This window comes from Macrobrachium nipponense, chromosome 36 (genome assembly GCF_015104395.2).
Source record: "Macrobrachium nipponense isolate FS-2020 chromosome 36, ASM1510439v2, whole genome shotgun sequence".
NCBI classification, from domain to species: Eukaryota; Metazoa; Arthropoda; class Malacostraca; order Decapoda; family Palaemonidae; genus Macrobrachium; species Macrobrachium nipponense.
This window is the reverse complement of record NC_087220.1, coordinates 38895777-38923427: the sequence shown is the minus strand read 5'-3', so window position 1 is coordinate 38923427 and position 27651 is coordinate 38895777. Positions and strand designations below refer to the sequence as shown.

Below are 27651 nucleotides of genomic sequence, written 5' to 3'. Positions count from 1 at the left end.
TGCATACGAAAAACAAAGTATGTTATATAAAGCATTTTTATCCATTAGCTAAATACTGGTCTTTATCCACTACAGGCCCTACGACCGTGTGGCATATTTCATGGGTATGACGTCGCATGCTGTGAAGAAGATTGTCCAGCACAACAGATCAGTGAGCTTGCCTCAGTTTCCTGAGGTAGTAATACCTACACCATAAGCCTTTGATAGTTTTACAGTGGGTGTCATTCGCCACTTTGTTCACGACAAGTTTGCAGCAAAGCAATTTTTTTACTGTCAGAACACTAACGGGAGATTTGAAGACAGCCACCATTATCCCGGAAACAACCTCTGAGATATCGGTGTGGCGGCTCATGCAAGATATGAGATTCAAATACAAAACTCCTCAGCAAAAGATGTATCTTGCAAAAGAATCCCTTGACGTGGTTTGCCGTCGGAATGGCGCTCTCCGGGCTCTGAGGTGCTACTGAGAAGGGAGGCAGATAGTATATGTCGATGAAACTTGGTTCTCCACAAGAATGAGCCACAGCAGGGAGTGCGTGGACACCTCACAGCCTGTTACCAGTGCAATGCATAGCCGACAAGTACCATCTGGCGAAGGAGAGTGCTTCGTGGTGGTTGCAGCTGGCACAGCAAACGGATTTATTTAAGGCTCTTTCCTTTGTTACCCTGCAAAGAGTACCAGTAGCGGTTACCACAGGGATATGACGGGCGAGCTGTTCAAATGCTGGCTGACAACTCAGCGTCTACCAATGGTGGCCGAACCATCATTGCTGGTACTTAACAGGTGATAGACGCGTGTCGGAGTTCTACAACGATAACCAAGAAAGCAGACCTTATTACTTGGCTGGAGAGGCGCAGAATCCCTGTCCCAGACGATTCCACATGATTAGGGCTGCTGCTCAGATGCCAATAATACTAGCCATAACCATAGTGCACCGTGGGCAACATCATCCGAGAGTGGGACCATGAGGGGGTCCTGCTTGACACCTGCCAAGTGCCACCGAGAGCTCAATGCCATTGAGCAGGCATGGGCGTGCATGAAACGTCATGTCTGTTCGTCCTTACATCAATTCACCCGGGCAAACCTGCAGGCAAGACTGGAAGAAGCCAAGCTTTTGGTCATGCATAGGGTTTGGGCGTCTGCAGTAAAACGATCTAGAGATTTTGAGAATGGATATTGGTTATCAGACAACATTCAGGAGCCTGTGGACCTATCATTATCAACTTAAACAGCGATGAAGAGGATACAGAAGTCTTATACTTGGATGATGATGAGGATGATGAAAATGAATAAAAGTTACTTTGGGAGTGTACTCTTTTGTTTCAACTTTGACCTTTTTGCTCATATAGAAATTTTACTTTCTCTATTTCCATCGAAAGTTCTTCACTTCTGGTCTGCTCAAAGCGTAAGACCCTGATTCACACAAAGCTGTCTTAATCTTAACTTAAACAAACAACAGCATATCCTTTTACATAAGTTTATAACACAAAATGTATTTTTAATTCGTATTGCCTTCAATTTCAATAAAGTTCAGTAAAATCAGTGGATTAGTGGATTATAAAAATTAGGCCATAGCCCAAGCTCTTGGACTATGAGTTACGAGTATCACTCAGCGCTATAATGTAATTATGATTAAATGAAATGTCTATATAATAAATGATGTAAATGAAGATAACTGAAAATTGGAAAAATGAGTAACTTCAAATTCATAAAAAAGAAATACAGAGATAAAACCGGGAATACACAGGGTCACTGATAACCACTCAACAACCCTACAACAACATTAATATCAGTTTCAAGTAAATGAATCAAGTCTATAGAAACAACGAAACTGACACTGACACACACACACAAAATAATGAATGGGGAGTTGGGTGATATACTAATTACTTTGGATTTATCATGGGATTGATCATGCATTAAGGAAGTTAATGTTAGATCACTTGCGTTATGTTAAATCCATTTAGCAGGACTAAGCAGGTACACATGAACCGGAACTTTTGAGACAATATGAAGCAACAAAAACTCCAGGGTGACAACGAATTTCACAGAGAGTGTGTAAGACTTGATGCATATTTCAAGTTAAAGGAAACCTGAATTTGCGCCAAGGAAGTGTATTACAGAATTAATATTCTCATTTGATGCCCATTCCTTTATTGCACTTTAATTAAGAAGCATGATTCATCGAAAAGATGAGAGAGAGAGATAGAGAGGGTAGGGTAGGTGTTTGTGTGTGTGAAACAATACCAGAATCCCATGTACTACTACTATTACTACTACTACCAACATCTGAGTCTTCATTCATAAAGTATATAGGCGGAGTGTCTAGTAAAGTACGTCATACTACAGTATCAATGAGTGGGAGGGCCTTCAGCAGTGACGTTTCACTAGCCTCCCTCTGGGTGCTTACTAAATCTAGCTATGGTTCCCTTGAAATTTCTATGATTTACTCCGATAAGTACTTAATTATCAACATTAGACATCAGTTCATATTTTTGCCAATTAGGTAGTGGCTTCAAATAGTTATTGCCAAAATACAATCCATATCCGATGCTTTGGAAAGATTTTATCGACGAAAACCAATTAGACGCGGCCCTGAAATGCACAGTAGTTCCCTCTGTTGGCGTCACCAAGTTGTAATCTAATCGGCTCGAATCACTCAGCGGCATTCTTTCCAAGGGCACGAGACTTGCAGGTAAGGCGGTTGCAATCGTCTCCTCTGTATCAGCCAGTCGTCATTGTCACTATGTATGTGCGTTAAATTTTATCGTGGTCCATCCACTTTATCATCAACAGAATCTTGAGACTAACCTTGTCTAAGTTCATGAACTTTTAGTTAAACCTACAAAGGCAGAATCCATCACCCCTTGCTTGGATGTATCCAAATATTCTTCCTTGTCTAGAGTTTTGAGAATCTTTCAGGTTGTATTGCGATTTGTATGTAGTTACCATTGTCTCCGCTCCATTTATTATCCTACTGTGTTCTTATATTTGTGTAATGCTCAACACAATGTTTCTAAGGATATTGTTAATTTTGCAAATCAGATAAGTTTGTATTTGGATTGAAATAACCTTATAAGAACGCATAGACGGTTAGAAAACGCCGTAATATCAGATAATATGAAGAGACCAATACTTTTACACCGAAGGAGTGCCTTAGCCAAATTAGTGATAGAGCGGTGTCATGTGAGAAATCACCACGCTGGTGTTAACACATTCCTTTTGCAGATAAGAGAGAGTTTTTGGTTGCCTCAGGCCAGGGGACACATCAAATCTGTAGTAAACACTTGTGTGCATTGGAGGGAACTGCTTCGTGCCCCTCTCACACTACCATCGGTACCATGCAGCTTTGCTCGCTGAGCCAGCCACATTTCGTCATCCCTTCTAGTGTGTTGGAGTAGAAATGACAGGTTCTTATGAAGTCAATGAACAGGACCTTGATGAACAAGTACTAATTCAGTGTGAAGCATACATATGCTTATTTACGTGCGCAGCCACGAGAGCGGTGCATTTAGAACTTCTTCACACCCTAACCACCAGTGAGTTTATTCTGGCTTTTGGACGTGTTTGTGCTTTTCATTCCATACCCCAGGTCTTAGACCATTTGAAGAATAAAACAATTAAGTGGAAATTCATCACTCCTCGCTCACCCTGACAGGGAGGCTTCAATGAGCGGATGATCAGGGTGGTGAAAGCTGCACTTAACAAGTCCATATGTCAAAGGAAGCTTAGTTTTGTTGAACTGCAAACCATTTTGTGTAAGGTCTGTACTGTGGTGAATTCAAGACCTCTCACCTACGTTTCAGATTCACCTGATGGTGATGTTTGACTCCCAATCATTTAATGTACAGAAGAAATATAGTGATCGCTCCTCCATTGGACGGGTTTACAAGTGACGAAATTCCCTATCTTGAAGGTGATAAACTTCGAGGTCGGTATTCAACTCTCAAATGTGGGTAAGCTCATATTAAGAGAGAGACATTATGGTAACCAACCCAGTATTGTTGAATGTCCTTTGAAAATCGGGGACATAGTATTGAAGCCTTATTATGGTAATGACGGTCATGTGCAAAGTTGCCAGGTGGAGGTGAACAATACTTTGTACGAGCATCCATTAACCAAAATTGTACCTTTAGAAGTTACCAATGAGCATGCCATCGCTGCTAATACAGAGCATGAAGCTTTATTTGATAAGGACCTTTTGTGATTTTGTATATGTATTGTGGGTGTATTTCTGAGTCCGCCATTTTTAATATGACCTATGATTTTGTTTTCTGATGAAGGTTTATATTTTCAGATATTTGATTTGTGTTGAGCGCCTTACCATTTTACGTTTGATCCATAGGTCACTGTTTCTCCACAATGATGTGGGTATCTATCTTTTTCAGGAACGACCTTTATTGGGGGAGAGTGTCCTGAAATGATCAGCACAACGTGTGACGTCACTGCAAACCCACCCCCTTAGGAGACAAACGTTTGTAACTCTTCAAAGAGATGTAATCTTCCTTTGTATAATCATTATTGTTGTTTAATGTTGTCATAACTCGTTCCTTGTTATTATCTGTGGTCGGGGTTGATTTTAAGTTTATTATCTTGTGCAAAAACCATTGTAATATTTATTTTCGTCTCTTGTACATGACTTAAGAGTCACAATTAATATTGGTATTTGTAATTTTCACACTGCAGATGTGTGAACAAGCATGAGGGAGGTAGTACACAGATTCAGCACTATCTGGATTACTCAGTAAATTTATACATGTATTCAGGTAGGATTAGTTGAAACTGTATCACATTCAAACCCTGCTGGTTGTATGGCGGGATGTGTGGCTGGAGAGTGCACATGTAGACATCCGCTCAGAGAGCTTAGGAAACCTTGGACAAGAACGGTATTGCTGTTCAGCCGTTCCCCATCGGTATTGTCGCGAAAAAATTCAGTGCACAGGATTTTTCGCTTCAAAACTCCCGCCAAATGTACGGTGGCGGGAACTTAATGGTCAAGGCACGTCAAAGACACGCATACTATTGAATATTTCGTTGAATTGCGCGCACGAGCCACGTAATGCAACGTCACGTTTTGTCTCATTGTTTGTTTGAGTGGTTTAGAGTAAAAATAAAATCCTTAAGCCCAAGTACGTAAAAAGAAATAACCTGATTAGCAACCACCTGGACGGGAGGTCGGCCAGGCGCCAGAGGAAAGTGGCCTCGTCGTTCGAGGGTTCCCGTCCAAGACAGACAAACTTTAACTTGTTGGTCATTGCTTGTATTTATGTATGTTCACAGAGTCCCCCATTTCTTGGGATGGTTTAGTAAGAGTATCCATTCATTTGGATGATTTATAAGATTAGTCATGAAGCCTACTGTTATTTCGAGAATTGAACTTTATTGGAATTCTCAGTAATTTAAATATATCATTTTGTTTAACCTTTAAGAAAATTGTTCTGTTTTGTAAATGTGTTTTATTTACATTACATTATTTCTTAATTATCCATGGTATTTGATTACCCAGTAATTGCCTAGTAGCATATTTTTTACCATTGCCTTGGGTTGTTCAGTGCCTTGATCTTTAAATACAGTGCACTTTTATACCTCTAGTCCTGGGATATCCTCAGTAGACTTTACATAAAGCATGTGCTCCCCAAGTTTCTATATACAAGTTGGACCAATTCTGAGGGAGGCAGCGGAGTCTTTGGGTTCAACTTGACTACTTCCCAAACCAGAACCATTGGGAATTAGGGTGTTCTCCACAAGCATAATATACAAATAAACATTAAATTTCTTTGATGAATATACTAACAGGGCTCTTTTTCCTCTTTGCAAAGAACTTTAAATTGTGAAAATCAGACAATTATTAAGGATTTTACAGCTATCCGGAATCAACATGGAGCAAGGCTACATACATAGAACGTGTCGGCTCTGACGATGCGGTAACAGCATAAATAAATATAAATGAACATCTAATTACTTTGGTGGGTATGAAAGGGATTTTTTCTCTTTGCAAAGAACTTTCAATTTTGACAATCGGATCATTATTGACGATTCTAGAGCCATGGAAAACCAGCAAGCATGTGCATGTGCCATCATTTACAAGCTCCACTAACACTCAACATGGCTACCCCATGACGTCGCACTGGCCTCAATGGAAGCCAATAGGCAGCGTCCTCTCCAGTAATATAGATTATTAGGTTTGCTGCAGGTGAAAGGGTGCGTTCTACTTCAATTCGAATCCTTAGATTACGTTCTTTCCGGTGGGATAATGTAGATTCATGAACATTTGATAGGTGATGATATTTAGTAATTTTATACCTGCTACCATAAAAGCGTTTATTTGTACGAGATACATCCGGTGTTTACATATTTGGTTAGCGATAGACCGTGGCTCGGTCTTTAAGCAAAATATTTGAAGAATTTACCCTCAATTACACCTTATAGTTTCCTCTTTTGAGATAATAGCTTTTCTCCTTAAAGACATTATCCTTTTACTATGACATGGCTGCAGCATACCTTGGATATTAATTTATTTGCTTTTTCATATTCATATAAGGTTTGTTAACACGACATAATATTTCATGTATGGATAAGGCTGGCTTTATGCCAATACATATCCTTGCACAAATGTGATACTCAGTGGCGTCACTATAGGGGGGCATGCGGTCCCAGCTCCCAAAGTCAGATTCTTGTGGCCCCTTTGTTACAAGCTAAACTTTAACCCTTTGGTGGTCATAAGTGGATATTCTCGTCCAAGCGACCTTATCCCACGAGGGTCGAAAGCGACTTTTAATCACAACGTTTAAAATACAGTTTTTTTATATATTTACATGACAAGTATATTATACCATAGTTGAAAGTTAAACTTCGATGATAGAAATTAGGGTAGTGTTGAATAATATATGGTTGTGTCCTTTTACATTACAGTATTTGATACATTTGCGTATAGTAGGAGTTGAAAATTTATTGAAAATTGAGCTCTATCATTTCAAATACAGGTTAGAAATTACTAATACTATTATTTTCCTTCATTTGCATGGATATATACATTCGAGAATAGTATATTTTACTAATTACAGAATTGTGCAATCTTCTTACCACACCCTCAAAATAATATCTTTGCCCAACCTTGCGCCCAAACTCATTCCACAGCTATGCCACTGGAGATAATATGTGAAGGGGAGTAAACGGCTTTATGTTGACCTCCGAACTCTGAAAGGTTTATTATAATAATATTACTTGTGGTTTTTGCACGTACCCTACCCGTAAGTTTACATTTCAATTGATGCATATTTTTAATAATCTCACTGAACACCACTTAATCGTATGAAAAGACGAGGGAAATAACTGTGAAATAAAATTGTTTTTAAGACTCCAGTGCGGGCTTGCTACTAATTGTCGTAAGACAATATCGCCAGGTCGTTTATAGTACTATAATGGCGTACTGGACGATTAAAGGAATAATTTCATATGAAAATTCATGAAAATACTATAGGAAATAGCTAAAATCTTAACTACTTAGAGACTCTAGACTATTGTCGCCATCCTAGGACAGGCAAAGGTTAATGTAAGCACAATTATCCCTATCGACGATGGAAATGTCAGTGTATACAGTAATGCTCAAATATCATGCGACATGATTCTTTATGTATCGTTCAGATTCTCACACTCAATGTAACAACTTGCCAAGTAGTGTTAACTTTTTTTTTTTTTTTTTTTTCTAATGTCATATATGTCGAAAAATTTACGAATTCACAGCTAGCACTAATTTCCTTATGGTTATACAAATATGATCCCTTTTACGCATTGGTATAATTCGTAATCTGTGTGATCTGAACTTTTTTTTCACATTTCTTAGGTCAAAGTACAGTGTGATAACGTTAGCAGTGCCGTCAACGACAGCGCGCTTAACGTGCTTCTCGGGCTGGTCAACGTAACTACCTCTGCAGCATTATAAAAGTAGACCTAATAAGCTCAGCAGTCATCATAACAATATTTTCAAACTATGAATATGAATTACAACAAGTTTTCTTTGAATTCTGAAGTTTTAGGCTGTGTTCAAGCTGACTAGATGTTGCAAAATGATTTATAGGCCTAAAAAAATAATCTAAGCCTTCCGAGATTCAATCTCTGTTACTAACAAATCTATTTGTAGAGATTGCCTGTTTTTTGAGGAATAAAAGATGATGATTTTGATTATATGGAGAAGATGGCTGTTTATCGAAATACCATAAGTATTAAGTATGGAACACTTGTTTTTCAACTGGCTAAAAATGTTATTTTCTTAAAAGTCTTTCTGCTCGCTTTTGGTGTATAATTTGCTCTCTGACCAGAAACTGTTAATAGAGAGATGTGAAAGCTAAGTGTAAAGAAATCTAACACACCTAAGCATAGAAACAAGTCTCGGCTTTGACAAAAAAATAATTGCATAGGCGAATATTTGCTAGTATGCCATCATTTCTTAAGTATTTAAGAAATATAGCAAATTTTGTATGAAAATCCAAATATTTTCTAAAAAATATAAAATAAAAGTGTTCAAGATAATATCGGTGTCGCTACTCATTGTAGACCCATGTTCCACCAGGTGGTTGTTGTTGCACACATCAGTGGGCGCATTCTACTTTTACATTTTTATTATGCTTTGGAAGCAATATTAATGTTATGACAATTTGTTTCGTTTTTTTTTTTTTAATTTAACAACTGAACAGAGTTTTGATGACGACTTCGTTTTGGTCAAATGCATCAGCGATGTGTGAACGACAGTTCTGGAAATGTTTCCTAAGTGTTTTCTCTGAAATTTGGCTACTCGTGACATTTTCTTAGTTTTGAAATATATGACAGATTTCACTCTTATGAGACATATTATGGCCTTATTGTATGCAATAGTAGTGTTTTCACATTGATATAACAGATAAATATGGAGTATGTTAGGTTGCCAGTTAGTGAATTTTGAATGACATCCTATGCAGTCATATAGCATCAGTTCTGAGCAGCTGTACGATTATGCATTAAAGCTTTCGGCTCAATACGATTGTCACAGAGTGCCAGCAAGGCTTACTAAATGTTATGAAGTTGAATTACATCTCACCAAAACTGAAAAACCAAGTTTGACGTCTGGACCATGGTACAGTCAGAAATGAACTTTGCATTCCTTGAGGAAGCATTATATACTAAGGGATCGTGGATGAGGTTAGGTTACGTAAAGGAAGCTCAAACTAGCAGTTTAGTTTGATGTGCTACATGGTGAGCGTGTCAAATGTAGCTGTTTCTTTCCTGCCCTTGAAACCAATTGTTTGGTATTGGCCTTTTTTTCTGAAGTGCTCCTTTTAAATAAAGTCTATGGAAGAACACCCCAGTAGCACCGTTGATAACGATCGCAAGATGCTGTGATGCTACCTCAAGGTGCTATACCAGAACGGCTACTTGTAGATTGGCACTTGGATTTCTTTGTGTATATATATATATATATATTCACTTTATACTCTTATTTCACTATTTATACAAAAGCCCTCTATTCTGAGGAATCTTTCTATGCTAATTGGCGACATTTTAGGCCTGCTACGTGTGGGAGTTTGTTCACTCTGAATAATAATAATAATAATAATAATAATAATAATAATAATAATAATAATAATAATAATAATAATAATAATGCTGTAACATCTCTTGCTACGCCTGGAGATTGAATCTCCGAATGTAAAATGCATCAGTAACACCGAATTTACTGACGTAAGTTTCACCAATTTTTCAACCGTAAGTGAATGCTAGGGCGAAGAAGGATAACAAAAACCAGAGATAACCAGGATACTTTTAATACTCAGGAAGGGAAGAATGACAACTGCAAGTAATGGAATGTAACAAGTGAACTGGCCTCAGAAAAATAGAGGAGTTGAACAACGATAAGTTCCTGGCATTACAAAGGCTAACTTCCTATCACGTAGGGGAAGTTAACTTCAGAAAAGGGGGTTTGTAACATCAAGAACTGATCTATTGTCTCGGGAAGTTCAGAACCAGCGCTCTTGTTCGCATCGTTGTGCTGAAACATTGGGTGATCTTTTTGATAAGCCTTGTTGATGCATTGCTGTTATAGTCTACAAAGCATGAAAAGATTTCACATGAAGAACTCTATATCATCCTTAAACACTAAAATCATCATGATGAAGACGTATCATACAAAACTCTTATATCAATGAAACCTTATATTCTGTGCTCAACTATTTCAAACGTTCACAAAATCATTGTAAGGTTGGTTCCAGCATTTGATTGGTAATCTAATGATCCAACCATTATTGAGTCAACTTTTCAAGCCTAAAAATTTCGTTTCATAGTGAAAAACGATAATTAACACTCAAATAAAATTAAAAATGTTCACAAATAACCTTTACCCTCAACTAACAAAAAAACAATTATGCTAATCAAATCTTACATACACTCGTGAAAATAAAACCCAATGATATATACAAATTATAGGAAGCAGCAGGAGGCTCCTAATGACAACGTTGACTTGAAAGTTATGCGTTAGTTTCCTCTCGAGATGAAGACCACGAGGAACTGTCACATTAAAATGGCAATTTTTTTTTTATTTCTATAAACATTAGTCATTAAGTATTTCTCGTAAAATTGGCAATTCTCTTTTGATACAAATGTATTGTAAAAGACAAAATGATGGCAATACTCTCCATCCATCCAATGATAATCAACTCGATTTCTTGAGGGGTACTTTAAGGAAAGACTGAAGGCCTTGGCACATGATTAAAAAGCACTAGTATCTGAATTTTGTATTCTACCGTTAAAAAAACAAGATGCCATAAAAGCCGAGTTTTTAAATAGATCACACAATTGTTTTTTCCGTCATTTTTCAATTAGAATCGGTGGAGGTTCTGGAATTCTACCGGTCCTTTATATACCACAGAAAATATGGTATGCATAAAGACAAAAATACTTACTCCAGCAATTTTTCATATAAACAGCTTCTTATCTATATCTAACTATAATGGACTCTTCAACATTAAAGATATACATGTGGAGAAATGTTTTATTCAACAAAGGCTATGTAAAGCTTCAAAGGAAGGATTCTACACCAAGCGACTGACTCGTTTCGAGAAAAATCAGAATGTGTCGTTTTCATCCATTGTAGGTTCTCTTGGTAGACGAATACGTGAATTTTGTTATGGGGTGGGTTAAACTTTTATCCGAATTCATTTCTGTATCTTGAAAATATACGAATTTTCCTTTTTTGATTCGATACTATCTGAATTAACGCTCCTTTTTGATTAAATACTGTCTGAATTAACGCGATCTTCACAGGTGTAAACGTCAGTATGTTGTTTACCTAGTGATACAGATTTTTCAGTTATAGCAGTGGAATACTTGCACATTTTTCGAATTAGTCTTCCACTACATCTGCAAATAACACCGATTTTGGGGGGAAATGCAATGGCTACATTACAGTTATCAGAAAACACACCTTAGTTCTTGATTGTATTATTTAACAAACTTAGCAAAAATATTCTATAGATGTTTGACTCTTAAAGCATAAGGTCGGTGAGGTTTCTCTCTTCACCATCTTAAGAAATCAGAAGTGGCAATATTATCGCAAATGAGTTTTAACTTCGTTGCATAGTTCACCTTTGTTCCATATGTTTCTACAGATAAGGAAAAAACAAGCAAAAAACCTCTCAGGACAAGGGTGATATGACAGACAATGCATCATCATGACTTGCAAACAGCCTCCCTACAGAGAGAGAGAGAGAGAGAGAGAGAGAGAGAGAGAGAGAGAGAGAGAGAGAGAGAGAGAGAAGTGGAGGTGGAAAATACACAACAAATAAGTAAAGCAAATCAATTATATATCAATAACCTTGATTAATGAACTTTCCTATACAGCAATTGACTGCAGTTATTTCCAGTCCTTCAAGGAAAAGTAAGAAGGATTCTAAAGATATATACTGTATATATAGTATTTATCACTTTTTTTTTTACTTTTTCTTTCGAATATCACCTCATGTACGTATATCGCTCAAACTCAGAAAGGAAAGTCATTGAAAGGATGCACATAACTACACTGTGATTCTTCATGTCTTGATAACTTAAGAGAGCCTCCACTAATCTCGATAAACCACAAAACAATCCATATTAAACTAAGTACGCTTGGCGCAGCTATTGTTTGATTTATTTTTCGACTTTGCAGTCCCGCTTGCATATTATTGCTTTCGTTTGTTCGTTGCAATTAAATAGAAAAAGAGAAAAGATCACATGAAAAATTATCACAGAATTATGCATATCATATCGTGCTTCAAAGTACGCACCTTTCATGTTGTCATATGTGTCGCAGTCAAAGAGAATTAAGGAGCCGAAGAGAAGGGGCAAGTTATTAATAAGGCATCGGAAACAACTCAGCCTTATGAAACCCTCACGTGACTCAAAATCACTCGGAACGGCACATATTCCTAAACGAACACGTAAAAGCACACAAATAGCCAGATATTTCACCAATAAAATGCTTTTTTTAGAAGAAGTAACATGAATATCTTTTTGGACTTTTTTTTTTACACATTTTTCCTTTCAAAAGGTTACTATAAACACGGGCGCGCAACAAGCTTCCAAGTGTTCATGATGGCTGGCTTGTAGGGTCCACACTGACCAGTTCATCAAATTTGGTCTCCAGGTACATTTACTGTATGGTATGTATGTATATTTAATATAATGTAAATATATACACATATATATACACACATATATACAATCATACTATACTATATATATATATAATATATATATATATATATATATATATAAGGGCAGGCAAGGTTTACTACAAGGTTTATTTTCTCCAACGTCACCACAAATGATTTTCTGAGATATAAATCATGAAGTTCAAAAGGGTCACATCACCACAAAATAAAATGTTTTTTTTTCTCCACCATAGAAAATGGGAGACAGGAGTCACTACCACGCTTCCACAGAGATTTATATATACTTTGGTAAAGTATATATAACAGTATAGGACGTGAGGATATTTTCCTTAAAGAAATACACATGGAACCAAAGAATATTCATTTGTGAATATAAGGGAATATATTATATGCATTAAGTGTTTATCAAATATGAAAGGGACTCTGTAACTAATAAATCTTATTACACACTACCCGCTAACCTTACGTATAACCTACTTAAAGTGTGTACTCGTATACCTAATATATTAGTTGCACAGCATCGTATACTTCGTTACAGATACCTGAATTGAGGAAATGAATAGTGATGATTTCAGAAAATAAATCTCTTGCTTTATACAAGATTCTCTTTACACATCTTAAGACAAAGAATCAGATTCTCGTGAGATGAATGAGGATTCTTTGGTTCCCTAGTGTCACCAACGCTATAAGTGAATAATACTATATGTTTTCCCCAACACTCAACAAACGAGTGTTGCTCTCACAATGTTCACTTCGCCCCTCAAAAGCGCACAAAGAGCATCACAGTCATCTTTAGATTTCCACGCGAGAATTCATAGAACCACTGAACTGCAATACGGTACACCGACATTTCCAGATTTTTATTTATTTATTTATTTATTTTGTTTCCTGCATCCTGCTGGAATTCACTGATGAAAATACACTCTGTAATTGACACGGCCAGTCGGTGCATGAAATCCATCCATGACAAGTTATGCAGCCAACCTCGGAGTGATCTGCTGCTGCTGCTGTTGTTGCTGTTGTTGTTGTTGTTAGATGGGATGGTCATGTAAAGTATATTGGCACGCTCGAGATCACAGGAGGAAGAGGAGGAGGTGGAGGAGGAGGAGGAGGGATACATAGATCTGGATACACTTCACATAGAAAGATATCTCTCTTGATACACAGACATGAAATGTAGGTACAAATGATGATGCCAAAGCTCGGGGAGATTCTTGAATGTAAAGTGAAGCAATATACAGCGATCAAGTTGCTTAGTGATACAGCTGCTGCACTGGGTTGACTCTGCTTCAATCTTCGGCTTCTTCTTAGGTTCTTAGGGCTTCCACCTGGACAGCAATGAGTAGAAAGAGGCAGCGTCACTCAGCAGAGAGTGAAGTTAGAAGTTTAGTTGCTCAACTTGACATTCAATTAGCCCACCTGCATATTCCTATAAGAATGAGTTAGCTTTGTCTCATTCTTTCTCTTGGACTGTTCAATTCATTCTTACATGGTTACATTATCAAAATAAAAATTAAATGGCACTTGGTATGACAACCATTCACGAAAAATTAAATGTTTACTATGACATCTATTCAAAATGAGGATTTCTCTCTAAACACAACCACTTTATAGTTTTCATCGGAAGTATGATTGAGTTTAATCACTGACTGTATTTCACTTCATGTACTCAGTCCTTTTGATGGCATTCTATTTCTGCAAAGCGTCTCATGTGACCTCCTCAACGTAACTGATTCACATTGAAGTTATAAATAATCTTTGTCTAAGTACTGTAGCCTACTTTTCGTACATTAGAATGTCAAATTCTTCAGTACATGAGACCTAGACACAATCTATCCTTCAGAAAGGAAAATGTAAATTTCTTACTTTTCATTTTAGCATTTCACTGATAGCCTTTGCATCCATACAAAGGTTGGATACAAGATGAACGATTACAATATCTCAAATTGATGGCCCTGTCAGCGTTAGAGGCTTTACCTTCAATAAACAATAAATAATCTGAGTTCTATGGAATACCTTGAAGGCAATAGTTACTTTTAATGGAATTATTCATTACAGAACGATGAGGCTTGATTTTGTGTATGTTAACAAAAAATTACTTCTGAAAAGTCTTGACATGAACTGTATTCTTGACTTTAGGATTTTTGGGTATAATATACTCACAAAAAGGATTTATATTGGCTCGTATGTGTCATTCCTGATAATTAAAATTCCTTAAGAGACCAGTTTCACAATGAGTTCAAATTCACACAAGATAAATGACTGTTACATTATTACCTCCAAACATCCATTTCAGCATTCCCTTTCCCTGTAGTGTGAATGACTGAAGAAACATCTCCATACACTTTGGTCTTAATCAACAGCTTCGAAATAAGAGTGAACATCAAAAGAACTGATTTAGTAAGACTTGCAATCAGCATTTGTGAAATTGGTGCACTCTGTCAAGTGCCTTCTAGGTTTCTGTACATGAGAAATCTTTGTCTTTTGAGTAAGATACTACATTCTATTTCTCTATCATCGTTTACAAAGATATTTGCCACCTCATTACCCATGACATACACTTACAATTATGTGATTAACATTCTCACACTTACGATCTAGTAATAGTATACCTCACTTTGGCCCCAAAATGTGTCTACTCATGTCTATGACTTGGCTACTGCAATAGTTTGCCTTTATTCTCACATTGGCAATATCATCTAAGGAATGAGGAACAGAAACATTAAGCTGATTCGTTGTGTAGAGCAGGTAGAAGGTCTTCCCTTCCTAAAAGTAGTGTTTTCAATATGATATGACAGCTGATTCTTATATTTTTAAATATTTGTTCTATTGTATAACACTTTACAGTCAGATGGAGTCTTTGCTTTAACATTTTCATAACAAATAAACATTCAGTTTTACCAATAAGTTTTTGCCTTCAGTAAATGTGTGGCACTTTCTCTCGAGAACCATTTAGGCAAAATAATGCGTGTCAATCACGTAAGTGCTTGACAATTAACCTAAACCATTTGCATTACATTCGGTCTCAATCAATGTGACAAATCCAGCAATCCATGGGTTCTCCTTCCTCTGTACAACGACAGAAATGAGAATGTGAATTATGCAACCATTTGAAAACCAGGAATTTCAGGGAATGGAGGATTTGCCTTTTCGTTTAAGTAACCCACTTTACCAAGTCAGTTTATGTAAGGTGTAGTTAAAAGACACTGATGAACGATAACAGATGGGTATTCATAATAATACCAACTATCTATCTTTCTTAGCTTTAAGGCTCCATTCACACAAAAATCGGTCGAGTAATTGCAAATTTTGCAGTGTAAATAACCTAGTTGGAAGCAATCAATACTGATGGGGATATCGTTTAACAATAGTATATTTATTTCTTTGCCAGTAATGTGAAAATCCTTCAAAATAAGTTTAAACGTCTATGTATATGTCTTTCTATCTGCCTGTTGATGGCAACTCTGTTCAGTTTCTCAATTGTTTCCCATGTGTGTGACCAGCCTCAGATGCTGAACATAGATCAACAAACAGTACTTCGTTGTTTGTGGCACAGCTGTATCCGCGACACATTTATACTTCCTCTTTGAAAACAAAATTCCTACATGATTCACTACCATGAAAATGAAAGCCATAAATGCATCACAAAGGTGGGAAAAATAAGATTTGAAATCATTTCGGCATCTTAAGAGAAAAACCTGGACTACAAAGAGCCAATGTCGATGTCATTGTCAAAAGGGCTCTCACGTCGTTGCAAACTATCGTTGTCCTCCTCATATTCCCCCTCTTCCTCTTTGACCTTTTTTCCTCTTCTCTCCTCCTCATCTTCATCCTCGATCTCTTCTACCTCCTCTTCGTCCATAGTAGAAGCCGGGCTCGCAGTCACCTCTGAGAAGGAAAAAAGAAATCGTGACACTGGACTCCACTTTATAATCAAGTACAAATCTCAAGATATTATCTTACAATTATCTTCACTGCTTCTTACAAAGTATTCGACCTCTCTTCTCTGCGACCAAGTTTTAGGGAACTTCCTCCCTCGGTCAATTTTAGGGAGCTTCTAAGCCAGGTTAAGGACGTTTTCAGCCAGTTTGAAGAAGCTTCCTCGATAAGGGCAAGGGAACTTGCTCAATATGAATATTTTTATTTTTGCAAACATTTTCAATAATAATAATAATAATAATAATAATAATAATAATAATAATAATAATAATAATAATAATAATAGTAATAATGACTCATGCAGAAGAGTGTGATCCTAGAAACGGCGCACATAGTAAGAAAAGTGATGGACTCCTAAGGAGGCAGGATGCAACCCGGAACCCCACACTATACCACCCAGTCGATTGGAGGACTGTGATAGAGCAAAAAAAAAAATAAATAAATAAATAAAAAATAATAATAATAATAATATATTTCGGAAGGAGACCCTCTCGTAGACAGGGTTTGTTAAAAATGAGTGCTGAAGCAGCAATGATTTTTAACAAAATAATAATAATAATAATAATAATAATAATCCTTCACATGGACAATTACAATACAATTAATACAAATCTAAACACAATAAGGGAGCAATGAAAATTTATTCTGCTTGATAAGCAAATGGTTAGTTAGGTTAGAAATTATTCTTTAGTATCATTACTAATGATCTTATTTAAATTTCCTGATAAAAATTCTCAGTGAAAAGAATGGTGTATTGGGACTCCACAAAAAACAATACTACGTCGTGAATCTAGAGTAGTATATTGCTATGTTAGCCACAGGTTAAAATTGTAACCAAATGTTTGGTTACCTTATCTTAGTTGGACAACAATAAAATAGCAGTGGAATACTGCAAGTTTGTTTCATCTAAACCTGCAACAATAATAATCTAAAAGTAAGACCAAGACATAAATTAGAGGCAGAAGTCAATATTATCACCGTAAGTTGTAAAAACTAATGTATTTAAAAAATTAAGCCAAAGTATTCTGCTTTATAATGATAATAAAATCAACTTCTTTGATGAAATGGATGGATTTCAGAGGACTTTTTAAATTGCTGCACAAGAAAATAGACGAATTTATTATGGCTCAAAAACTTCAACTGTATGTAGTAATCGATCCCATTTACAATAGACTTTGATTCACCAGTTCACATTTCATATTTTCAAAACATGGCGTTTAAATTTCAAGTTCCCTTGCCCAGAGAAAAAGATAATGAAGTTATCTAAAGGTAACAGAAAGATATCGAATAAATATACTCAGCAATATTAGCCAAGAGACACAACAATTGCTGACCCTGAGTCCATTGAAACTGAACATGCCACGTTACCCCAACTACGGATGGACGGAGACATTTGTGTTTAAAGGTAAAAAACATTAATGTAAAATAGGACATACACATAAGTTATGCTTACGTCTCAACAGCAGAAATGTACTTTTAAATTTAAAAGTTCAATACAAAGTGGCTACTGCCCAAAACAGTTTCTCCGCTTGCTGCATAATTCTTATATTTTTTCACATATGGTAACTTGAGCTAAAGAAGTCCGCTTGGCAAAAATTATGGCACTTTTGTATTATTGTACAAAATCGTAGGCAAATGATAATAATAATAATAATAATAATAATAATAATAATAATAATAATAATAATAATAATAATACAAAGCATGATCCACGAATAGAATAACATGGGGAAGGCAAGACTTCTTGTGACTATAATCCGTTATCACTTACAAGATGCCTCTGTGGCCCATGCAGAAGATATTAAATGTGTTGTAGTGTTTCACTGGCTTCCAATATATATATATATATATATATATATATATATATATATATATATATATATATATATGCATATATATATACATATATATATATATATATATATAAATGGATGTATGTATGTTTGTATTGTATGTATGTAAGCGTGTGTGTGTGTATGTTCCAGCATAACTCTGAAACGCAGGGGACAATTTCAACCAGACTGGGTATGTATATGAATTACCATCTGGAAAAGAATACTGTGGCAGAAAGACATCACAGGTAACAAAGGGGTTGGGGGTGTGGGAAGGGGTGAGAAGTAGATGAAATATAAAAATAACGTAAAATGACAGATATTAGTGTCTAATAGATTGTCTTCAAGGTTGCCGAGATGAATATGTAGTGATACTTCGCGTGCCCTCTACGTCCAAGTTCACCCCTGAAAGGGAGGGGGGTGAGAAGGGGGTAGGATGGGGTGGCATGTAAAAATAACCAAAAACGACAGATATTAGTGTCTAATCCATAGTTTTCAAGGTTGCCGAGATGAATAGTAACACTATTGATGCCCTCTAAGTCCAAGCTCCTATAGGAAGGGGGGTGACAATAGGGTGACATGTAAAAATAACCGAAAACAACAGATATTAATGTTTAATTCATGGTTTTCGAGGTCACTGAGATGAATAGTATTGCTCCCGATGCCCTTTAAGTCCAAGTTCAGCCCCAATAAGAGGGAGGTGGGAAGGGGTAGCATGTAAAAATAACCGTAAACACAGTGGCGGTTCGTGGCTATCATTCATAGGGATGCTGCTGCATAATTTTCATAAAAATTCTTTGATATCAACTGCATAAACACACACTCACACATTATAATATATATGTATATGTATATATATACATATATATAGATATATATATATGTATATATATATACATATATATATATATATACATATATATATATATATATATATATATATATATATATATATATATATATATATATATACTATAAACAATGCAGAAAACTTCACTTATTTAAGTTTACTAACTGTCTGTTTTTCTTGGGCCATGACTGATTACTAATGGAGGATTGCCCTAATCACATTTGAAACTGTAAACAAAACTGAAAAAGTAGCAATATATATTAAAATACTAAAATTCAAATAGTATCTTTCGGCAGCAGAAAGACTGATAGAAAATCATGAGAATATGAGGTTAAATAAAATATTAAGTTTATGTGAAGTAAGAGTATCATAATAAAAATCATTAAATCATCAAAAGGAATAAAAAACTCGAAAATAACATAGGTCTGTATAAAACAAAAGGGCTAAAGAACACTCAGTTAAAACACAGACACACGCATACACATACATATACACACACTCTCTCTCTCTCTCTCTCTCGCTGAGGAAGGCAGGAGAACTGCTGCCGTAAGCTACTGTTTTGAATTTTAGTATTAATGACATTAATGTGGTTATAATTTTTTTCCATTTACTGCAACTCTCCACTGAGTTTATTATTCTACATTACATTACTTATCATCAGCATCGCTACTAATGTGATCACTATCACTAATAGTACATATTGATTAAGTTCCATCAAATTTCTAAACACACCTTCCCCCTCCAACAACTAGACTAACACTGCTCGAGAGGGCAGTGCTCCCCTCACCTTGACATGCGGGCTGGCTACCACATTATCACCCTGCTACCAAATTTAGAACTGCTGAGCACCAACAGTTCCACATATTGTTTCATTCATTTGCTTTTTTTTATTTACAAAAACATGAGAATTGTAATAATTTTTCAAGGATTACTGATATATAATCTACTCTTAATTTCTCATATTCATGCATAAGTTCATCATTTTGTGCTTATAAATGAAATCTATATGAGGTGCTGCAGTTCCACAGTGCCTAAGTTGAAAATGACAAAGCTATTATTGAAATCACTACGAGATAGTAACATGATTATGTGCTGCTTTTCTTAACTTGATTTGGACCACTTGCATCACTGGATGCCAAACAATGATAACTAACACTTCCATGAGATGAAAACTGTACTGAAATTTCTGCAGATTTTCCCTGAAGGTTTCAAGTTTTCACGAGCTGTCACAGTTCAGAAAAATCATTTCCATCTAGAGAGCATTTGTTTGCTCTTCATCAAATCAAAACAACAAGGGTACAAAGGCAACCTAAAGGCAACGACTGCTGACTATCTGCAACAGCTTTTGCAACTCTGACGTTTACTCTAATTAAATTTCCAATAAACTTTGTACTCACAACATTGTTTTAATGGGTGCACATTTTCTGTTAAATTTTCTAATGTGGCTTGTGTGCCAAAAATGCACACGACTGCACAGAGCCAGTAACAATTTAAATTTATGGCATTTGCAGGGGCACAAAAATAATGTTTATGCTACAGGGGCTTAAATATAAAGCGTATTCCACAAGTAGTCTCCTGGCAAATATGTTAGCTGACAGGTGTACTAGTATAATTATTGACTGCAGAGTTATAATAACTGATCCAGGACATAGCCCACTAATGCACATGTATAAATCATTATTTTTGTCAACTACATCTAGCAGCCATCCTTCTTTTCAACTACATAAAAATACTGTAATATATACTGTATTCGACTAAATGGATACAGATGGTTGGCTGGTTAAGCAGGCGCCATATTCCAGCAGACGCCTTTGTCCAGATATGACATGCAAACCTTGAAAGGTGTACATGGAATACTACTTAATATGGACCTGAGGACTTGGACCAATCAACCAAGACAGAAATAACGTTGGATTTTACCCTTTCATACAATCCCATGTGACGATACGATGTCATTGTGTCATAAACAGGGTGTTTACTGCTTTTAATTGTTCGTTAGCTTTAATATTTTCAGAACTGAAAAAATTATTTTTTCCATGTGCCTCAAAGATCTTGCTAAATTTTATAATAATAAATAAGATACAAGGGATACAGAAAATGCGTTGAACTAAATGACAGTGTAACACCTCTGGTAATAAACTGATAAAAACTGCTTTCAGTTAATTCTTGTAGTCTTGCATTCTCTTCCTTGAGGTTCAATACCTCAAGTTTTCTTATTCTGTTCCAGCTGTGACCAGGCTATGAAAAGGTCTTCCTAGTCATACAACTAAATTGTTAAAATTTCATTAGTCCAAACTAGGTGCAATGCTTGTTTAAGTAAGCATGCTCAAATAAGTCCCAATTCTTAGTTTGCCCATTTTTTTACTTAATTTTTTTCTTGTTGTTTCTCTTTTACGGTTTCTTCTTGACTTTTGTATTTCTTTTTCCTTAATGGGGATTCATTTTCTGGGTTTGCAGAATTCTTCTTTTCCAACCAGGGTTGCAGCTTGACTCGTAATAACAGTAAAACATTTTCTGTCCAAATGATTATGGTTGAGATTTTTTTTTCTATTGATGACAGTATTCACTGTTCTCAAGTATAAAATAATTTTTCCCAAAAAACTTAAAATAGTCTATGGAAATTATTGAAAATAGTCATTTTTATTTCCAAAGCAATAAATGTTAGAAGTTGTGCATTCTATCAAACTTTGCTTTTATATAGGTACTCATTTATTTGTTTTTATATGAGTACTGAGGATTTATAATACGACAATCTAAGGGCTAACTATTAGTCTCCTCATTAACATTACACAAAAAAAAGTAAAATATCTGCTACGTCCTACCAATTCAAGAAACACATTAAACAATAAACATTATAATAAAAAGACAGCTAATATTACTTCCACGGATATAACTGGCAAGGATCAAGAAACTAGTCTAAAGCTCAACATTTCAGCGCCATTCTCAGCATTGTACCAAAAATGTGTTGGCCTACGGTGCATGGTGAAACCTTTCTGACCAGTACTGATGCAAAACTATTAATGTCGCACAAACTATTGCATCAAAAAGATATGAACATGATCACTAAAAATTGATCAAATTCAGTTAATGCAATTGATAAAAAAAGTTAAATAACTACTTTAATACATTGTTTTCTCAAGTAATACCTGTATCTTAAGACTTGCAGGTATACAAAATTACAGAAACATTCTATATTCAAAAATATTAAAAGTACTAATAGCCCAATTATGTAACTAAGGTGTCCATACTGACCTTTACACTAAAGTTTCTGAAGTTGGTATTTTTTCGAAACAACTTCATTAACTTTATAAATCTATATTGTTTTAATTAGCATCTGTCATGAAGAGTAATTTTAAGTGCACCTTCAGTGTACTGACAGAATCCATCTGTGCAAACAGCAGCTTTTCTGAATCATTGATGTAATTAAGAGCCTGAAACCAGGCTTCAGTCAACAGTTAATCGAAACTCTCCTAAATTTTAGACTCAATAAAAGTAATTTTGTGAGTAATTTTCTAATATCACAGATAACCGTTAACTCATACCTTATCTTTTCAAATAAAGCCATATATATATATATATATATATATATATATATATATATATATATATATATATCTATATCTATATATATGTGTGTGTGTGTATTTATGTTTATGATGTATGTATGTATGTAGTACATATATTATATTAGAATATATATTATGATATATATATATATAGTGTTATGTATGTGTATATGTATATATATGTATATATGTTGCATTTAGTTCCTGACCATCTTTGGTTTTCTGGATATAATAGAAGAACCCTAAATCTCTTAAGTAACTTTGCCGAGATTTTGCAATGTCTTTTGACCTTCCCTTCCGTACAGAGCACTGAGACTGAAGCAACTGTTGGCATAAATATAACTTCTGCATACACATTTTGAAAATAGAAAAATTTAATGAACTAGGACAACAGCACTCGTTTTATGAACATAATTAGTACATGGATAGTATTACAAGGGATTATAGGATCGCCACATATTACATTGTCAACAATTGATACTCAAGGAAAGTAGACTATTTAAACATTCAAATGGACAATCTGTGCTTTTCCATTATTTGCTAGAGGTAGGAGAACAATTCTTCTAATATTACTTTACCATATCATTTTGCTGCCACACGAACGTAATTTGAGAATTTTTATTGAAACGATAGACTGGTCAATGCAATGAAGATTATACTAATTCTTTAATGCAACGATAAGACTATCAAAATTTTATGAAACTTATATTCTTCACAGTTAATTGACAGCAGCATGCTGCTTGTTACACGGAAATTTAGTGCTCAGCTTAAATGCGTAACGTATGTACCAAAGAGGAAAACTTGCGTCTTATCAGACACTCAGTTATGAATCACTGATAACAAATATTATGTGCAAATGTTGAATTATCTAACCACTGATTCCTCGATTTATACATTTCTCATGCTGGATTTTTCTACCCTCAGAAAACCTCAAAATAGACACTATCAGCTTTCTTTTCTTCTAAGTCCAAAAAGCTTAAAAGTGCAGACAGCTTCTTGGGACACCGACAAGACATTGAAGACAGCGCTGGATATCTTCTAACTCAAATCACAAAGCTGACAAGAATAATGTTAATAAGAAATTCAAGGCCTCACTGACAGTTAAGCCTCATTTTCTAGTCACCCATAATTCTTAACAAAATCTATTGAAAATGCTATAATGATTATACATGAAAATATGCTCAAAAAGTCAAAGAGCAAAGATTTACTAGGTTGCATGCCTAAATTTTAGTGTTTTTAAAAGTTGTCAAACACTGTTATAGTAGTGATATAAAATATACACAATAAATGTTCAAAACTGGATATCAGTAATCATCAGAATCTGTGTTAGTAAGTAAAACCTCAGTGCAAATTATAGCTGAAGTGTAAAGTTTAGTAAGCGATGTGCATTGGCTGTCTGATGGATAACCTCAAAGATTTTAAAGCAGTGCAGGAGTTACAGTGAATACATCAGTACATTAGTTTGCAATTGTGAGTTGAAACATGAGTGAAAGGAGAACGCAACACACGAAATGTGAAATCTGTGCCTCGGGTAACTGAGTGCAGTTGTTGGGTTTTAGATGAAAGTTGGACCAATTTAAGGCTCTGTGCCCCGAGGGACTGAGTGAAGTCCAGACTTAGATGAAATGCGACAGAATTCATTGTCTAGAACGAGAGTAACGAAGCCTTGAAAAATATATGTTAGTGGTGAAAAAGCACCAGCACCCTCATGCATATGAAACAAACAAACAAACAAAGAAATACACACACACACACCCTAAACAATGACTCCCATTTTCTCATCTATTGCAAAAGCAATCGTATGGTACTTTCCATGATTTTTACTACGGTAGCGTGAGTTTTTGAGTCGGATTTTCAATAAGAACTCTCAACAGTGCTCGTTTCAATACAGGAATCTTAGCTGACGTCTCAATTCCTACAAATGCAACTGAAACCACAAAACTAATATACTTTTATGCCAAGCTTCTTTAGGTGTGGATTCAGAATAAATGGGAAATATTATATAATAAACTTTGAAATGGGAGTTATGATATTAATGATTGGAACAGACTTTATTTCTATAGTCAATGCAGCGTCAAAGAATGTGGAAGACCATATTAACATGACTAGATAGCAAACTGTAATGTTATCCTGTACCCAGACTAGGATTCATTGCTGTTCAGGTGCAAGTGTACTCAATGCCCTGCAGCTATCTATGCCAATTTCGTAGCCGCTGCAAGTTTCTAATTCTCTAATTGCAAGGAACATCTGAGGATTTAAGTTGTCAAAGGTATTACTCATATAAAACTTATCGACACAAAAATATAACGTCGCAACTACTTAAGTCATTTATTAAATGTTATGGTTACTGCATTTAAAGGCAACATTTTATATACCAGAAACTCCATAAACATTCCTTCTTTATACGATGGAGTTACTGACTATGTATTTTTTTCCTGGCTATGGTACAAAAAATAGCTAGTCAAGTTACCACAGATAAAATATCTTATATTTTGTATATTCTTCCATCAAGGACAGGAAAGTGGAGGCACTAAGTGACTGGTTCCAAGCTTCAGCTCGGCTATAAAGAACCTAAAATACATATCTTTCATTTTTGAAACTTCAGCTCGGCTGCAAAAGAACCTAAAATACATATCTTTCATTTTTGTGGGTCATTTGTATCCTCTGATAGAAGAGATGAACAATAGGTATACTAAAAGTGGATGAAAGGTTTGTATAACTGCAGTAGCAGAGATAGAAAATCTTTGAGTAAAGCTGAAAACTGTGGTTGCAATTACTTTCTCAATATAGAAGTGCAAAACTGTAAGGTTGCCAATTGCTTTTGATGGATGTGTGGACCTTTACAAATATGTGAACAGACAGCTTGGTAGAAAATGAAATCCAGAAATGAAAACAGATTGTGTGTCATGAGCCAAGAGGTCAGCTTGTACTACATTCATAGAGGACGAGACAACTACTGACCAACTTTACAAATGAATAAACTGGACCATAAACACTTTCGACCTCAAGAACCACAATCCACTCTTCAGTTGACTACTAAGTAAAGGAAGCCCAAATCCCCAAAGCCATGCAACGTACCCGTGTTAGACAAGGTATTAGTCTTGCGAGCGAGTGGTGAAGCTGTACTGATGTTATTCTGAGTTTTACCATGCAGACTTATTAGACTATCTGGCCAGAACCTTGTGGCAGAGGCCTTGGGATTGTAGGCCTTCGATTTCTTAGTCTTCTGGTCAGGAGGAGTGGAAGCATCAATCATTGGCTGGAGGATGCGCCGTCGAGCATTGATGAACCAATTGTTGACTTGCAGAAGCGTCAAGTTCGTCTGCGCTGCGATGTGCCTCTTCTCATCTTCACTAGGATATGGATGCTGCAAATACAAGACAGAGGATGAGGATGATGTAGAACCTTCAGCTTGGGTTCCGTACATGGTTCAAAAGAAAATGGCTGAGTAACTGTATTTTGTGGGTACACTAGCAAGTGTTGCAACTACATCATAATCAATATAATTGATTTCCAGTGATGGGCTGTATGAAGAAATTACGATACAAATATATTATGTATATTCAAGAGTATAAATCATTATCTACGTAAACTTCACATAACTGGTTGTAACAAATGCGCGGACATACATCTCTCTGTAACTAGGAATGGACTATGTGCTTCTCGAATTATATAAATTACTTGAGAAAGTTACCAACATCTATTGTACCTAGGAAAAAAACTAATAGCAACCAACGACCAAGAGGCTGCATAACTTTCGGAAAATACTATGCTACAACGAGACTTCACCAACCATGTAACATCATGGGAAAATGTCATGCGTCAATCTCTTAATACCTGGGTGTCTTGCAAAATACCTAAAAAGCGCAAAAGCAATAGGTTCCGTTTTAAACAGATAATTTCCTTTGAAGAACATATTTTTGAATTTTCGCCAAAATCACTGTGTAGAGCAAATTGTGAAGTTTTGTTTCACAGTTTTATTATCGAGATTTTCATTTGAGTTATGATACTGCTTTATTCTGCTGAGGCCAGATGAAAGTGTCTGAGTTCATGAAACATTTTACCAGAATTTGGAAACAACGAAGCAATAAACAAGTTCACGTGAATATTATTATTCTATAATCCCATTGTTGTATTTCACTTTTTTCTTCAAGTTTTCCTTCTAAAACTGTACTCTTTGCTTCTCATATTTTTTTCTGAAAAGGAGTTTTTTTAAATAAGCACCCTTGGCCTCGCATCAGCATTCTGCTTCTCCAAATAGAATTGCACCTTGGCTCGTAATATTAATTATTAGATTATGATAATGAACGTCAGGTTTTCTCCTCCTAGAATTAAAAATGAAGTGAGTCCTCTCTACTCCCTTCTATCTTGTACAGTTCCCTCCTAAATTCAAATCTTGCCTAGGTCTTAATCAGTGGTCTTTTCCATGATTCATTCCGGATTCATACAGGTCATCGTTCTGCTATTTCCAGATCTTCTAGTGCTTTCATTAGTTGTTCGTCACCCACTCACTCTCATCACAGCTCTAAACCTTTCATCAATCTTGAACATCTCAGTAGTCTCTTTCCAAGACTCTAAGCACCACATTTCTGCATAACTTCGCAGATGACAATCAGTGTCAGCCCCATTTTTCATTTGATTATATACATCCTAACATGATTAACTAACAAAATAAATTTTAAAAATGTCACACAGTCCGTCAGCACATTCTACTTCCATGAATCGTTCAGGATTCCTCACAAACAGCAAAAGACTTCATTAAGAGATCAACTAAAATTATGGCATC

At 35.7% G+C, this 27651-nt stretch overlaps 1 protein-coding gene across 1 annotated transcript in view; it reads right to left on the bottom strand.

Moving 5' to 3' along the window:
• Positions 1 to 12759: 12759 nt before the first annotated feature.
• The window catches only part of LOC135203570 (homeobox protein PKNOX2-like), a 615777-nt gene continuing 600885 nt past the window's right edge, over positions 12760 to 27651 (bottom strand). Inside the window, exons 8-9 of the mRNA XM_064233320.1 lie at positions 25944 to 26232; positions 12760 to 16566 (exon numbers count right to left, since the gene is read on the bottom strand). Of these exons, the coding sequence (XP_064089390.1) occupies positions 16382 to 16566; positions 25944 to 26232 (474 nt within the window). The 3' untranslated portion in view covers positions 12760 to 16381. The remainder of the gene's footprint in view (positions 16567 to 25943; positions 26233 to 27651) is intronic.